At 33.4% G+C, this 15,977-nt stretch overlaps 2 protein-coding genes across 2 annotated transcripts; both read right to left on the bottom strand.

Annotated features, from left to right (window-relative positions):
• Positions 1–1,493: 1,493 nt before the first annotated feature.
• LOC136273704 (coadhesin-like) lies at positions 1,494–5,735 on the bottom strand. Its single transcript, XM_066078877.1, has 4 exons — positions 5,409–5,735; positions 3,422–5,308; positions 3,102–3,221; positions 1,494–2,824 (listed from the first exon to the last, which is right to left on the bottom strand). The coding sequence occupies exons 1-4, from the start codon at positions 5,617–5,619 to the stop codon at positions 2,736–2,738; spliced, it is 2,307 nt and encodes a 768-aa protein (XP_065934949.1). The 5' UTR covers positions 5,620–5,735; the 3' UTR covers positions 1,494–2,735.
• LOC136273331 (scavenger receptor class A member 5-like) lies at positions 5,724–10,325 on the bottom strand. Its single transcript, XM_066077764.1, has 4 exons — positions 10,174–10,325; positions 8,340–8,490; positions 6,946–7,124; positions 5,724–5,938 (listed from the first exon to the last, which is right to left on the bottom strand). The coding sequence occupies exons 1-4, from the start codon at positions 10,241–10,243 to the stop codon at positions 5,724–5,726; spliced, it is 615 nt and encodes a 204-aa protein (XP_065933836.1). The 5' UTR covers positions 10,244–10,325.
• Positions 10,326–15,977: the final 5,652 nt, after the last annotated feature.

Below are 15,977 nucleotides of genomic sequence, written 5' to 3'. Positions count from 1 at the left end.
ATCAGATCGCAGCAGGGGGCAGGTGGAAGTCCAAGTGTTTACATAGATACATTGAATGCTAAATCAGCTACGAGATTTTTATCACAATAGGCTGTATAAGTTCGAGAGTATTTTGTGTTCCTTTTGTTTATTATTGGCAACAAATACCAATATCATTGTAGGTCACAAAAGAATATTTTTTCATCTCTTGACATCTAGGTAAGCAATGATTTGTCTTTGATAATGTTCAATGAAGTAATCTTTGAGGTTTTCCCTCTCATCTTTTTCAATTGCATTTTTTCACATGTATGTGTTTTTTATTAAAAAGCGTCCAAATGTGCTGCATAAATATTTTGGACAGGCTTCCAAAACTTGCATAACGTATTATAGTTTGAATTTAAAATCCTGTGATACACACATGCAATGAAAGTCTTATATTTAGTATATAACAAGTTTATTTAAAGCTGACATGAAGTCATAACAGCATTTAGTCGCCATATTGATTTCGATCGCTTCTCTACTGCCACTGGGGTATATATACCGGTTGAGAGAGTTACGGTCGGTTGCTTTCTGATCGAAGCATTCACTTTGCACGGACTTCTAAATGCATGAACTACACATTATAGTAAAATGTAGTAATAAAGAATAAAGAAAACAACAATCTATGAAATGCAAAATATATATATTCTTTGAAAGGATGTCGAAGGTATCCGTATTGTTTTGCACAGACAGTGCTGCCTTACTTCGCATGCACATCGAACACGTGTGTCGTTCATACAGAGTGCATAACGTCTGCATCTTCTTGAATACCCCGGCGACACTACATCCAACACAGTAGCTAAATGATAGTAAATCCAAGAAAGTAACAACGTTTTCATCCGTTCCTACAAAAACTCCCCGTTTATAAAATCCATGCGATAATTGACATTGCTCGATCTACAACAGTGTGTGGTTTGCGCATGTGCGATGTTATAACATACACAGGAAAACGGTCTACAATTATCGAGGAATTTTTGAAGTATCTGCGCCTGGATTTCAGTCTCCTTGTTTCGTCGTTTATTGGATATATCCTGCCAGTGAATTGGTTGTCATATTATTATTGTTCAAAACGCGTTTTTACAAGTCTTTTCGTCCAGGGTAACGTGTTCGGGTGTATGAAATTCCTGAATGCGGTGAAGCATGACGAGGGCTCTTAGCCTTATATAGGGGGTGTGTAGCGATGAGCAGAACAATAGAAATCGATAACTAATATGGCGGTAGTCGGAGATAAAAGGGAAATAACGCGTATTTATGAATTCATGTCAGCTTTAACTTCTGCTCCTTTTATCGAGCTTAGGGAGATGATGTTATTATGATTAAAAGGGCAACTTTTAGTTGAGTTTACCAAGGAGGGGGGGGGGGGGTCTGAGACATATTTTTGGTAATTTTATAATGGAAATAAAAGAAATATGAAATTTGCAAGGGGGGGTCTGGATCCCTTGAACCCCCCCCCCCCCCCCCCAAATCTGAGTCTCACATGGCAGTTGTTTGTGAATAGCTTGGGGAAAAGCAAGCTAAGGAAGCTAAATGCTATTTTTCTTTCCTGTATCTAAATATTGTTATTATTTCCTTGATAAAATTTAATCTTTGTTTTCGTTGGGTTTTTTTTATCCAATTGCAATCAAAACCAAAATGCAAATATTAAGTTTATTTTGTATATCACATTTTACATTTATGGCCTCTAACATAATCTATATATACTTGTAAATTAAGGCATTTTCCAAAAACTACAAAATACCTGCACCAGAGTACTTGCTTACACCTTTGGTATTTCAACACCTGTGAAATGATGTCCGTAAAGTATAATTGAATTTTAACTGCTAACTTATTATTGTGAAAATCAAATTCCTAATTTCATTTTCGATAAACAAGCCCGAAATAGCAAAAATGAGTGTAAGGTTATGGACACAATTTAGCGGATCCAAGTCAGGAATAGTCTCGATCGAAATATATACTTGCAATGAAATAATACTGAATGATTACGTATAGAGTGAATATATTTACTGTGAGCCTATTCAGAGAATTAATACAAAAAAGTTAAATAAATAAAATGGAACAAATAATACGACTTTAGTATTAATGTAAATAACTTTCCAGAACGGGGTGCCTAGAAATGGGTTGACTAATTGACATCATATAGCGAATAGTGTAGGGCGAGTTAACCATCCGCATTGACCAGCTACTTTGAGTCTGACAACTTTGAATTAAAATGGTTTGTTTTTTTATTTCAATTCTAAAGAATTAAGATAATGAAAAATCTAAACAAAGTATATACAAAAATGAAACAAAATATGGTTCAACATATCAAGTATTAAATCATGATAATGTGTAAAGTGTTAATTCCCGCGCTGCGCGGGATCTCATCTAGTATAATATGAAGTAAATACACACAACTGTAAATAATATTAAGATGTTCAACAATTATTTTCAGAAAGAACAGAAAATGAAGGTTGTGTACTACTTGGCAAATGATTGCAAAGAAAGACCAAAGGTCATAATATATGCAGCAATAGATTCACGATGTAACAAATAAATCTTTCTCTGATAAAACTTTTTCCTAAACACAGCTATTCTACTAATAAATTTCTTGCTACAAATCAGAAATATACATGCATAAAATTACTATACATTGAAGGTAGAGTAGCAGGAGAAGGCATGTTACATAAATGTATTCAATAATCACACTTTAATATCCTCAAACAAAATGTTCCACAGCATTAACATTCCGGCCCGGTTTTACAGGAACCGTCCGGGCACCTATAAAGGCCCTCTGGACAAGTCATCTCAGCTTGACCACCACTATAGCCTGTCAATGCACAAATACATTCTCAGTAAAACTCCTTTGAAACAGCGTTGCGTCTTTTCTTTTTGCTTAAGAATAGTCAATGATGAAAACAGTAAAATAAGCTAAAAATATAAGTTCTCATTGAAATAAATTACAAAATACAAATCTATTTACATGGAGTAATGTATTGAAAATTACTCAAAACTAAAAAAAACCTACTTGTTTCAAAGATATATTCAATGCATGTTATACAACAATAAATTAAAAAAGATATTAAAATTGGAGCATGGAAACTTACACACAGCAGGAATTTCATCACTATTGTCAGCACAATCTGGTAAACCATCACAAACATAATCTTTGTCTATACAGTGCACCTTATTGTGACATTCAAATTCCATTGCGGGGTTGTTACAAACTACAACAATATTAGAAAACGATTGCAGGACCACACGACTAAAAAACCGGTAAAAATAAAGAGGTAATTTAAATAAAAAAATATAATGCTATAATAAATATTAAGAAACGTAACGTAAAGTCGTTTGAGAATTTTTAGTCCTAATAAAACCACATTGGTCATTATAATCGCTATTGAATCTGATAAGAACTCAAACTTACTTGAACAACTGTTTGTGTTGCACTCCACTGTTTCATTAGCTTCTCCCTCGCATTGTTTACCTCCATGTTGTGGCGATGGATTTGTACAAGTTCTTTTACGCATTGAAGTTCCTCCCCCACACGGGACGGTACATTCTGCCCATAAACTCCATTCGCTATAACCCCCATCTACTGGACAACTGATGTTATTGCAATTTTCAGATTGCCCTGATTCATCGGAGCATTCCTTTCCTCCAAATTGTGGAGATGGATTTGTACAGGTGCGATTTCGCATTTTAGTTCCTCCTCCACATGTAACCGAACACATTGTCCAAGCCCCCCAATCAGAAAAATTTCCATCTATTGGACATTCATTAACATTGCATTCGAGAGAATCCGTAGTTTTCCCTTCGCATTCTTTCCCCCCCTTTTGTGGGACAGGATTTGTGCATGACCTATTTCTTATTTGAATACCTCCACCACAAGTTGACGAACAGAGTGACCATTCATTCCATATGCTTAAACCGCCATCTATTGGACATGGTGATGGGTTACACTGAGAAAATTGTTGAAACGAACCCGAGCAATTCCGTCCACCAAACGCCGGAAAGGGATCATTGCACAGCCTAAACCTTGTTTTTATGCCTCCTCCACAGCTATGAGAACAAAGAGTCCATGTCCCCCAGTCGCTGAAGTGTCCATCAACTGGACACGGTTGAGTGTTGCAATGTAAATGATCTTCATTGATCCCGTTACATTGTTTACCTCCATTCTGAGGAAGAGGATTGTCACATCTTCGCGATCTTAGTTTGGAGACCCCACCACATGAATTAGAACACTGTGACCATGTGGTCCAATCGCCATATTTTCCATCAATTGGACAAAGTTGTATATTACAGTCTTTAGTTTGCTCGGTATTACCAGTGCAGTTTTTACCTCCAAATAAAGGAGAAGGGTTTGTACAGGATCGTGATCGTAATAAGGTTCCACCACCACAAGAGACAGTGCACGAGGACCATGTACCCCATAATGAAAAACCACCATCAATAGGACACTGATGCTCATTACAATTTAGAGACTCAGACAAACTACCTTTGCAATGCTTTCCTCCATATTTAGGTGACGGATTGGTACATGATCGATTACGTATATTCAAACCCCCTCCACAACTTTTGGAACAATCAGTCCAGTTGCTCCATTCAGTGAATCCTCCATTAATTGGACAAGGCAGTTCGTTGCAAGCTAGGTTTTGTGAAGCATTTCCTATACACTTTTTACCACCATACTCGGGTGTTGGTGAATTACAAAGCCTCCGCCTTACTTTATATCCCCCTTCACAGCTTTTGGAACACACCGACCATGAACCCCAATTTCCAAAACCACCATTTACGGGACAAGGAGAAGTGTTGCAGATATCTGAATCTGTAAAATAATCTGAGCAATTGGATCCCCCGTGTCGTGGAGATGGATTGGCACATGCTCTTTCTCTTGTTTTGAATCCACCCCCACATGAAACGGAGCAAACAGACCACACATTCCACTCACTGAAACCCCCATGAATAGGACAAGAACCAAGACTACAAGTCAGTGTATCTGTGCTAGATCCCTGACATTGTCCACCTCCATTTTCAGGCCTTGGATTTGAACAAAATCTTCTCCGTATTTGATTGCCGGTACCGCATGTCACACTGCAATCTAACCAAGAACTCCAATGTCCCCAATTACCGTCCACTGGGCAGCCTGCTATACTGCATACTGTATTTTCTGAGTAAGTTCCAGTGCAGTTTCTGCCATTTCTGGTAGGTACTGGATTTGTACATGTCCGGCGTCTTGACTTGAGTCCATGTCCGCACGTCCTACTACACGGTGTCCACATAGTCCATTCACTGAATCCACCATCCACAGATGCTGAAGTGAAAGAAATATGTTTAGGAAATATGTAATGAAAATTTAAGTACTATTTTTGTTACTTTATTTCGACTTAAGCTATGTTTTTCTCCAAAAATACCTTGACATGTTCTGGTTTGCACTGCATTGAGAATATGTGAAAGAGCGCTGAACGATGATACTTGGAAGACGTGTTCATCGCTAGGTGACGATGCGATTGACTGAAGCTCTTTTATGTTAGGTCCACTTCCAACCCCAATCGAAAATATGCGCACTCCTTCATTGCGCAGTAAAGCAGCTTCGTCTTTTGTGTTTTGAGAGTTACCGGACATTCCATCCGTAAACAAAATTACTATACCAGCAGAATCTGCCCTCTTGGTGTTAAAAATAGACACCCTTGCGTATTCAAGTGCTCTGCCAGTTCTCGTTCCTCCACTTAAATACTGAATATAATGGCATTTAGATTATCAAAGTTGCGAAATCCAAATATTTTTCTTGGGGAATTACTGTATGTTATGACACTAAATCTAAAAAATACTGAATTCAAACCTCGAATCACATCTTGTACAAACGTTTTCATTGTATTAAAGTGATTTGATCCAACACTTCCGCTTTCATCCATGATAATCAGAATGTCTGCATTCCCACAATCTACAATATTCAAATTAGTAAGCATGGTTTTTTTCCTTTAAAAAAAAAATATCTTACAATATGAAAATTGGATTAAGCTAAAAATTAGGTGCAACCTTTCTGCTTAAGATAAGTTTTAACGATACTACAGGAATAGTTATCATTTAAAACTTTTAAGATAGTTTTATATCTTAATAATATTAAATTTGATCTACGGGTACAAATTTGATTTTGATTTTATTTCAGCTTTAAGTCGTTTTGAAAATATTTAATTTGGATTTCATGTTTCCCTGCACAACAAAGACAGGAAAACATGACATCCAACTGAGATATGGAAATTAAAAAGCCCTCTCATGGAGATTTTTTTTATTACATAACTAATTATTTTACAACATTACAAGATTACAAATAAAACTTGCCAAAGGTGATTGCTACAAATTGATAAAATCAGTTGGAACCAGAAAGTAAGGAATAAGAACAATTTGTCATCAATTGAAATTGAATTCATCTACTTACTATTCCGATATATTTAATACAATTTAATATATTATTTATTTTTCTGTAATTTTATATCCTTTTCTAATCGTTTTTTTTTAAACATCAGAATAACAAATTTAAATTAATAAATCCAGGTAATTAGATTTTTCTTAGGACATTAGGTGTATCATCAAAAGTGGTACCTTATGTTAGGAACTTTAATGCAATTAAGAAAAATCTAAGTAATACACGTGTTGAATACTTAATCAATAAAGTATGGTTTTCCCATTCAATTAAAACATTTGTCTACTTTGTAGTAATTTATTTGCATTAAATTTACGAGAACTCTTAGACTAATTAAATAAAAGTTGAGTTGAGGAAGACAAAACGTGTTATTTACAAAATTAGTACTTTAATGCTATCATGCAATTCATTTATCAAAAATCAAAGTTTTTTTTATAAATATGTTGCTTAAACTTAGACCATATAGTTTTAAGTGCCTTTTTAAAAAAATCTAGTCCAAATATATATGTTCAAGTGGACAAGCATACCTGCAAACATGTTACACACAACCCCCGCATCTTTGTAGTGTCCACAGTCGTGTGTACCCAAAATATTCTGTGAGCAGTTAAATATATTGCTGTCATAATCTGTACATTCTAGCTGATCCATCCATATTCTACCAGTTCCTTGTCCAAAGAATGCTTGCTGTTTACTCTTAGCATTCATCCTACAATGAACAAACAGATAAAAATAATTTTGTCAACAAGAACAACAATTTTAAAATTGTATTATCCAGCATTGAGCAAACAATAGCAGAGTTTGATAATTCACAATGCCCCCTAATTAAAGTAGGAGAAAACTATACATACGTTGTACTTTGAATCAAATAAATAACATCTATTATCACTGTATATCATATATCTTTTGACTAAAACCCTGTAAATGAATAAATCAGAGTTATTGATTGATCAATTAAAATTTCCCGCCGATATGGGAACTGCCATTGAACTCTTTGACGTCACATCATTTTTTCTCAGCAACTTTTTGCTCTTAACTGACAAGTTCTGGAAAGTAAAGAAACCATATTGATTTAAATTTTTTTACCCCCCAAAACAAAATCAAGAGAAGACAGTTTCTTCATCAAAAAACAGCATGCTTTATCATTTAAGTTATTATTAATGTAGACGCCATTATCTTACATGATAGGAGTAAGGCCAACGTAATCTCAGCTAAGTTGTAATGTTTTGTCAACATATGCTAGACATCGTAGAAAATGCCTGATGTCGTTTTAATACCGTGCAATTTCAAGTTTCAAGGATTATGGGTGTATTTTCATTATCTCGATAATAACACATTAATTTAGTTGTAGCGAAAAATTTTGATTTCTGACTAGGGTTAAAATCGTTCTCAACATAGAAAATGAAATCCAAATGTGTAGAATTAAGACCCTGTAAGCTTCAGCATAAATTTGATTTCATGAAAGCGGTCTTAAAACCAACAACATAAAAACGCGTATTAATAAACTGACAAATAGATTTAGTCAATAAACCTGAACTTGTTATATTATCAAGGTTTGCATATTATCAAAACATCATGAATTTTTCCTGTTGATTGCTCGCGTAACAAAATGACATAAACCAGCTTTTGAACCAAAGCAGAGCACATGTACAGTGAATAGTAAATCAAATGTTGTGACTTCAAAATAAATGGTTTCTTTGCTTTCATTACAAGAGTTTAACATCATGTTAGCCACCACTAAATGACTACTAGATGAAGTGGAATTCATTTTTTATTATTTCAAACGTGTATCAAAGCTTAATTATTTTGTTCATCTTCAAACAGTTTTACTAAATGTAATCATTGAAACTACTGAAGAGTTTAAATTTGAAAAAAATTACGACATCCCTTCCCTTTTAATTTACACATCCATCCTATATATTACCTGCTGTAACCCAGCATTGAGCAGACGACAGCTGCATCTTTGTCATCGAAATTATCATCACACACTGTCCCCCATTCTCCGTTATACAACACCTCTACTCGACCTTCTGCCGGCGAGTTTCCCCCTACCAGTCGAACATTGTTTATTTGAGCTGAAAATAAAAACAAAGCATTGAGTATTTTTTTAAAATTCAATTTGTTTTTTAAATCACTTTTAACATAATCCAACCATGTGTGTGTCCACTGATGTTTAAATCACTAATGGTTAGGACCTTTGTCTATTATTACTATTAAAAAGGTCGCTTTGACTATGTGGTTAAAAATAAGAAAAAAATATATTTAAACACTGCAATAAATATGTTTGATCATTTTCTAAATGTGCTTGGCCTAAAAGTTTAATTAAATGAAATAGTTATAGTTCCTAAAGGGACCCCAATTAAATTTAAGTTATTTAGATTGATAGTCCACTTCAAAGTAGTATCTTTTCCAGTAATGTGCCTTTGTGTTAATTTTACTGTTTAGTAATTAAACTGTAAAAAGAACTACATCAAAAAGGTTCCTTACTTATTCAGCAATTAAATAACGTATTGATTATTGGCACAAGAATGCCAAACAATAACATTGTTTTAAAAGTATTTCTTAACACATATAGCAGTGTCATTAAATTTACATTATAACTTACATTATAACTTTGAATAAAAAGAGGATGCTTGTATGCACTATCAGTACTTTTTAAGTAAAGAAAATATATTCAAATGATATTAATGAACAAAGATGTAAAATTACGAGGATGTAAAACTTCAATGCACAAGTAGTTCTGTTTCTGTCACGAGACTACATTGGAAGTTTTAGTTAAAGAAAAACATCATTATCTTATGTGTAACTTTTGGGACTAATTATTAGAAACAAAATGAATATGAGAAATTAATTCAGAAAGAGAAAAAACCCACAAACGTTTGAGCATCATACAGCTGTGTAGATTCATTACTGTTTTGCTATCGGGAAGGGAATTAAGAAGTCAGAAAAACGCCTTCTAAAGTCAAAAGTTAAATTTATATAACTTTTTTTTGGGCTCAGGGACTTTCATTTAAAAGTAGCTAGAGACGTGGTCTTTAAACATTGGAACATTTTACTACAAGGCTTATAATCAGGAAGCCATTTTAGTTGGTACATTTTACAACTTCTAGATATATATACTCAAACATGTCATTCTTACCTGCGTCCTATTAACTGTGATACGAATTTTTAAAAGGCTTAGGAAAAATAAATGTGTCAGTTAAGTAAACCTTGACGATATGTCGTCCCAAAAAGTAAGTCATTGTGACCGTTTTTTTTGTTTTTTTTTTTTTTTTACACTTTTACATATTGTCAAATCTTGAAACGATTAGAATGAGAATTTTTTTTTAACGTATTACAATTTTTTTTAGTTTTACAATTTAAAAGGAGAGGGTTTGTAGGCATCTAGACTTCTTCATTTACAGCAACAAACAATTTTGAATTCAAACGCCTAAAAAACTTAAGTTTTGTCTGAATTTTTTTAAAGTATATTTTCATATTTACTATTAAATTTGTATTTTAGGATTTTGGAATACATATATGAAGTCTCCCGATGCTACTAATATCAAATAGCGATTGTATGCATTTAAAAAAAAAATTGTTTAAAAACAAAAACTTTGCATCCATTATTTCTATATAAATTACATAATCAATTATGATCAATTTTTATCAAGAAAGAAAAAGACGAGAGAGAGAGAGAGAGAGAGAGAGAGAGAGAGAGAGAGAGAGAGAGAGAGAGAGAGAGAGAGAGAGATGGTTAGAGTTAAAAATGTACTTACCGTCAAGAAATGCGGCTCTTGCAAAGAAAATTATACAAATAATTTGCATTGTATTTTTGCTTGATTCCATTTTGAATTCATACCCTGATTTAACATCAGGTATTATTCATTCTGCTTGGAACTGAATATAGAAATTGCGAAAAAAAATCTTATATATATACTGATAACAAAGGAATGGAAATAAAACCTGGAAAAACCATCTCGTTTTCATTCACTGTGATTGGTCAAAGCGCTACTTACGAGGTAAACTGTTCTTATGAAAACACTTTCCTGTTTCAAAAGTGACCTTTTAATTAAAACTTCCTTTAAGGACAAACGTGGAAACATTTAAAATATCGAATATTACATGTACTTTGTTATCACTACGTAATGAGACAAAATTATTTTTTAATCATTATCATAATATTCTTATTCTTGGTCAAAAGTATGTCAATTTTTGTTAAAGTATGTTGTTTCTACATATATTTCTCAACCTTTCATTTAATTCAAACATGTATTTCATTAAGTTTGTTTTGTCAAAGTTAATATATGAGAAGAATCAATGTTGAAACATTTATTTTGCGATTAAAGTGTTATAAAATAGAGTTTATAAGCGTAAATTAGTAGGCAATAAGTGAATGAATCAATCAGTCAATTATAACAATCGATTAATTATCTTGTACGGAAAATACTGTTTTATATAATATCTTCAATAATTATGACCAGAACCGAAAGCTGTCATTAATCATCGCAATTTACATGAAGTTATCAGCTACATATATATTTTATGCAACGTAATACTAGTAATAAGAGTTTTTATATTCCCAAATTTCATTTCAAAGGTTCTTAAAAAGTTGTAGATTATGGGTATTTTTATAATTCTTCTTTCTCGGAGTATTTGTCCTCGTTTTGCCGTAGAGTGCAAACATGAGACCACTAAAGCTACTTATATATTGTAATTGTAAGTTAGAGGTCACAGTATAAATTGTTAAAAACCATAGCCAATAAGCTGAATGTTGAAGAATAGTTTCAAATATAGTTAAGATGAACTCAAGATTGAGAGAGAGAGAGAGAGAGAGAGAGAGAGAGAGAGAGAGAGAGAGAGAGAGAGAGAGACGGCCTTATTAACCCCGTGTGTATGCTAGCGACAGGGGATTAAGGCCTATTAGATCCTCTCAAGAAGGTTATAATAGATGTATAGTTAACTTATAATTGGTGAAAGTGAAAATAATACATCATCTTTCATCTTAGAGCATGATGTTTTTCTTCAGAAATTTTATTTTTTTAAACCAAAATAAAATGTGTATATCAAAAATTTGCGTTTAAATTTTGTTTAAATTGACCTGGTTTCTTTTATACTGTCCTGAATGCCGAAAAACCAATATTCAATACCAGCATAACACGATCAGGCTCTTTGTAGTTTCTTTCGCTTCGGATGTTATAAATCGTATTTGATATATTCTTGAGGATTCCTTCGACAATCCTGTTAATGGAAAGGCTACTTTTCAAAAATCTTTTTAACAAAAAAAGTTGTCCCTAATTGGATTTGTAAATGAATCAACATACTTGCCATTCATAAAGTAGATTATTAAAATAAATTAAAATTCAAAATCCCAACAAATAGTTCTTTAGTTTCTTTTCAGTTCATTTATAGACAGTGAGGAATTAGCATTTTTTTTAAAAATCTTTTAATAACGGTCACTTTTTTAAAAATTACAATCTTCTTTTAATCAGCATTCATTACACATGTTATTATGAAATTTTAAGGATGACTAGTATTACGAATTCGAAGATCGTAAACATAATTCTTTTATCCCTATGACCAGGAAGTACATGCATGTAGGTAGGTGCCTCTTTCTCTGAGCGTGGGTTCTCGTCAGTTTCACTGTACTTTACTTAAGTGACCTCTCAGACTGGACGCACTTGTGTCTGTCACAATTACGGGGGCAATTTTGAATTAGTTTTCTTTACACTTGTGATTTCAAGAAACGTACATGTATCCGTGTCTGTTTTTTTCACCACATTCGCCTCTGTATCAACATGAATCATCTAAGAAAGTATTTTATTGCTTATTTTTACAGCTTTCATTTAACAAATTAATGAATCGCATACAGAAAGTAAAATTACATGAAATCAATTATTGTTAATGTACATCAGTACATTAAAAAATGAAAAAGCCATGTCTTCTTAAATGGGAATTTGAGTCTGACATCATCATAATTATTTTTGTGCAGTCCATGATTTTCATTTGGTCGATGAAGGTTTCAAACAAACGATAAACGGGGCGTTTAGATTTCAGTCAGAGAATGAATTACAAACAATTTCCGTAGAAAATAGAATAAGGGAATCCTACATACTTGGTGGATGTCTAATAATGATATGAAATAAGAAAATGTCCTTGTATATTAATTCAAGTATTAACTGTAAAACAAGTAATATACAGGGACAGTAATTTTTGCACCGATTACTAAACTCGGATTTAATGCCCGGACTAATAATGACATCCGAACCCACTATTGAATGCCCGAGTACTTTTTAGCAACGAGCGATCCAACGTGTGATGTAGATATGTATTTCACACACAAAAGAAGAGTTGAGTGCTCTTTAGCAACGAGTGATCCAACGTGCGATGTAGATATGTATTTCACACACAAAAAAGAGTTTGGGTTTGGATTACGTTTAACTTTAATTGAAAGTGCAATTCATTTTACATTGATACTCATAAAGTATTTAATAGTGGAGGGGAGGCGGGGGGGGGGGGGGGGGGGTGTTACGCCCTGAACCTATTCTTAAATGTGCGCAGATGTCATCATATCCTGATTCTATTACAGGCTCTAAATGCACATTACACTTTGTTCCAAAAGAGTTTGCTTCATAACTCGATACAATGTATTTATCTATACCTCATGGTTCAAGAGATGTTTATTCAAAAGTATGGAAAGATTTCTCCTTGAAACGTACCCTCTAGCTTATCAGGTTAAAATTCACGACTTAAAATAAAGAAGTCCACGGGAATTTTGCATTGCAACAGACCGAGTTGATAACAATTGAAAAATTGTGCCAGGTATTCCGAATGAACAAAAAATGTCAAAAATAACCCTCCGTAAGAAATCTGTTCTGTTCCCATGAATTTTCCCGAGTAAATAATGAAAATGTGTCATTGCATTTATCTTAAGTTTGATAATTTCCCTTTAATTTTTTTAAATTACACTTTTTTAACAGATATGTGTATTTTTATCAAAAATCGTCCAAATTTGCTGCATAAACATTTTGGGACAGACTATAGGAAATTTTTATATCAGTATGATTGTGCCTTTTCAATACTTGCAAAAAATGAAAAAGCTAAATCAGCCATATGAAATCATTTAAAGTTAAAGGTGGAAAACAAGAAACTCTTCTTAAATATCGCAGTTTGCAATTATTGTAACGAGATTGTAAAGTATTCTGGGGGTACAACAAATTTGGTTAGCCACATGAGGCGACACCATGGAAATGTGGATGTTTAAAACTTAAAAAAATAAAATAAATATAATTTGGATAAAGGTTTATTTCATTAATTCCATTTGATAGTAAAAATAGAATTCGGTCTAGTCACACAATTAGTCAGTTGACTCAGTTCTATAAAATTATGTCCATTTTATTATTTAATTTTAATGACTTATACATAACAAAATGTGCACAATCCCTGGACGAAAGCAGTTTTCAGAAGTCATAATCCCAGAAATATACTCAGAACAACAGGCAAAGTTGAAATTGAAACCAAAGAATGCAGATAAGGTAATCTCAATTTTTTTTAATAATTTAATAAATGTTATGCTTCAGGAAAAGGGAAGAAAAATTACTAATTTATTTTACATATTTGTTTGGATGTTAAGTGCATATACTGCTTACTCGTTGGTGCATATAGAGTATTTAATATTTATCCCTCATGTAATCAGTGATTAATTTCATTAAATGATAATTAAATCCTGTATGTAGCATTGAAAACGGCAAATAAAACTCCCAATTACCCACCCCTTATTATAGGTGGCGCTCACAACGATTAGGTTCAACGCTATTCTCGCCTCCGCGACTGAAGATCACTTTCACTTTAACCTTCAATCGTAATTCGCTTCGCAGATTCCTTTAAACATTATACATAATGGCTGATTACGGATGGTGGTGCCTCAAAGATATAAGAGACGAATTGCGTCGACGGAATGCGCGAGTCTCCGGTCGAAAAAGAGAGCTTGTCGAAAGGTCTGACTCGCTTCGATATTTAACCATAATTTCCTCTGTTAAACATTATTGACATGTAGAGTGGTGAATAAATGAAATCTAAATGTTTTAAAGTTGTTTTAACTGGTGTATGAGAACTATTTACTTACGCAAATGACTATTACAGTTGTAGCTATAGGGTTAAGTCATGGAACATTGTTTTGAAGTAAAAAAAATACTGAACACAAACTTGAATATACACAAGGAAAAATGTCTTTCATTTTAGCACATAATTGAATGAAAAGAATTAGAAAAATAACAACAAATCCGAATTAAGTAAAAGATTAAACTTATTATGGTCTATATTTTCAGACTAGAAGCTTATGACAGAAACAGTAATTTTGGTAGCAGTGAGAATGTTGAGAGAGAATATGAAATGAAAGTGCCCTGCTATGAGCAGTACAAAGATATTAACAAAGACACACAATTTACACCTGTAAAGAAAGAAGCTATTGCTGCATATTTAGGGAAAATGGGGAAAAGTGTGGATGATCATGTGAAGTATATATATGAGAGCAAGTTTCTGAAATATGTGCGATTGGCATGTGATGTTGGTTTGTTTTTTGTGAGAGCTGAATGTCATGCAGAGATGAAGAAAAGCATTTCATACAAAGTGGATGTCTGTGTGGATGTAGATGGATGTATTGTGCAATGCCAGTGTGAATGTGCTGCAGGGATGGGCCCATCTGCTGTGTGTAAGCATGTATCTACTGTGTTGTTTGGTTTACAAATGTTTAATGAGTGTGGAGACATAGTAACAGAAGAAACATGTACTCAAAACCTACAAACATTTCATCATACCAAACGTTATAAGGGTAGCCCCATCAAGGCCAAAGACTTACCATTGGCTAACCAAGACCTTAATGTCATTTTTTAACCTCGACCAAGAGAATTTCAAAATGCTGCTGGACATCAAGACATTTTCAGAAATGTGTGGTTAAATCACCCAAATCTTGATTATTTCCCTGTGTCTCAGCTATTTTCATATGCCAACAAAGTGGCTTTAAACAATGACCATGACTATCTACAAGGTTCTCTTTCCGACAACTGGCTTCGGAATATGAATATTACTGCCATAACTGACAATGAAATAATGCGGATGGAAAGACAGACATGTGGACAAAGTAACAATAAATTATGGCATACTGAACGTCAAAAGAGAATTCATTCCTCTAACTTTGGAAAAATTTGTAAAGCAACTGAGAAAACTGATCTAAACAAAGTTGCCAAAAATTTGACAAAACATAGCCCCCAATTATTTGCCCCTGCTATTTTACATGGCAAATGCTATGAATCAGTTGCTTTACAGGAATTTCAAGAAAAATCTGGTATTCAAACCAAAAAGTGTGGTATTTTTGTGTCTAAATCACATCCTTACTTGGCTGCATCTCCTGATGCAGTCATTGATGACAACAGATTAGTTGAAATCAAATGTCCCTATTCAGCAAAAAACAAAGAAATATCAGAGGAAACTGTACCTTATCTTAATTATGTTAATGACACCTTAGAGCTTGACAATTCTCATGATTATTACTATCAAGTGCAAGGACAGCTCTTCTGTTCTGGAA

Source organism: Magallana gigas, chromosome 3 (assembly GCF_963853765.1).
Source record: "Magallana gigas chromosome 3, xbMagGiga1.1, whole genome shotgun sequence".
NCBI lineage: Eukaryota > Metazoa > Mollusca > Bivalvia > Ostreida > Ostreidae > Magallana > Magallana gigas.
The sequence above is the reverse complement of the archived record's forward strand: the minus strand, read 5'-3'. Positions and strand labels throughout refer to the sequence as shown.

Coding starts and splice junctions, on each gene's coding strand:
- LOC136273331 (XM_066077764.1), bottom strand. CDS start 10,243: ATGGAATCAAGCAAAAATACAATGCAAATTATTTGTATAATTTTCTTT. Junction 8,491..10,173: donor AAGAGCCGCATTTCTTGACG/GTAAGTACATTT, acceptor TTTTATTTTCAG/CTCAAATAAACAATGTTCGA. Junction 5,939..6,945: donor TGTGTGTAACATGTTTGCAG/GTATGCTTGTCC, acceptor TGAATATTGTAG/ATTGTGGGAATGCAGACATT.
- LOC136273704 (XM_066078877.1), bottom strand. CDS start 5,619: ATGTCCGGTAACTCTCAAAACACAAAAGACGAAGCTGCTTTACTGCGC. Junction 5,309..5,408: donor GCAAACCAGAACATGTCAAG/GTATTTTTGGAG, acceptor CTTTCACTTCAG/CATCTGTGGATGGTGGATTC. Junction 2,825..3,101: donor TGATGAAATTCCTGCTGTGT/GTAAGTTTCCAT, acceptor GTGCATTGACAG/GCTATAGTGGTGGTCAAGCT.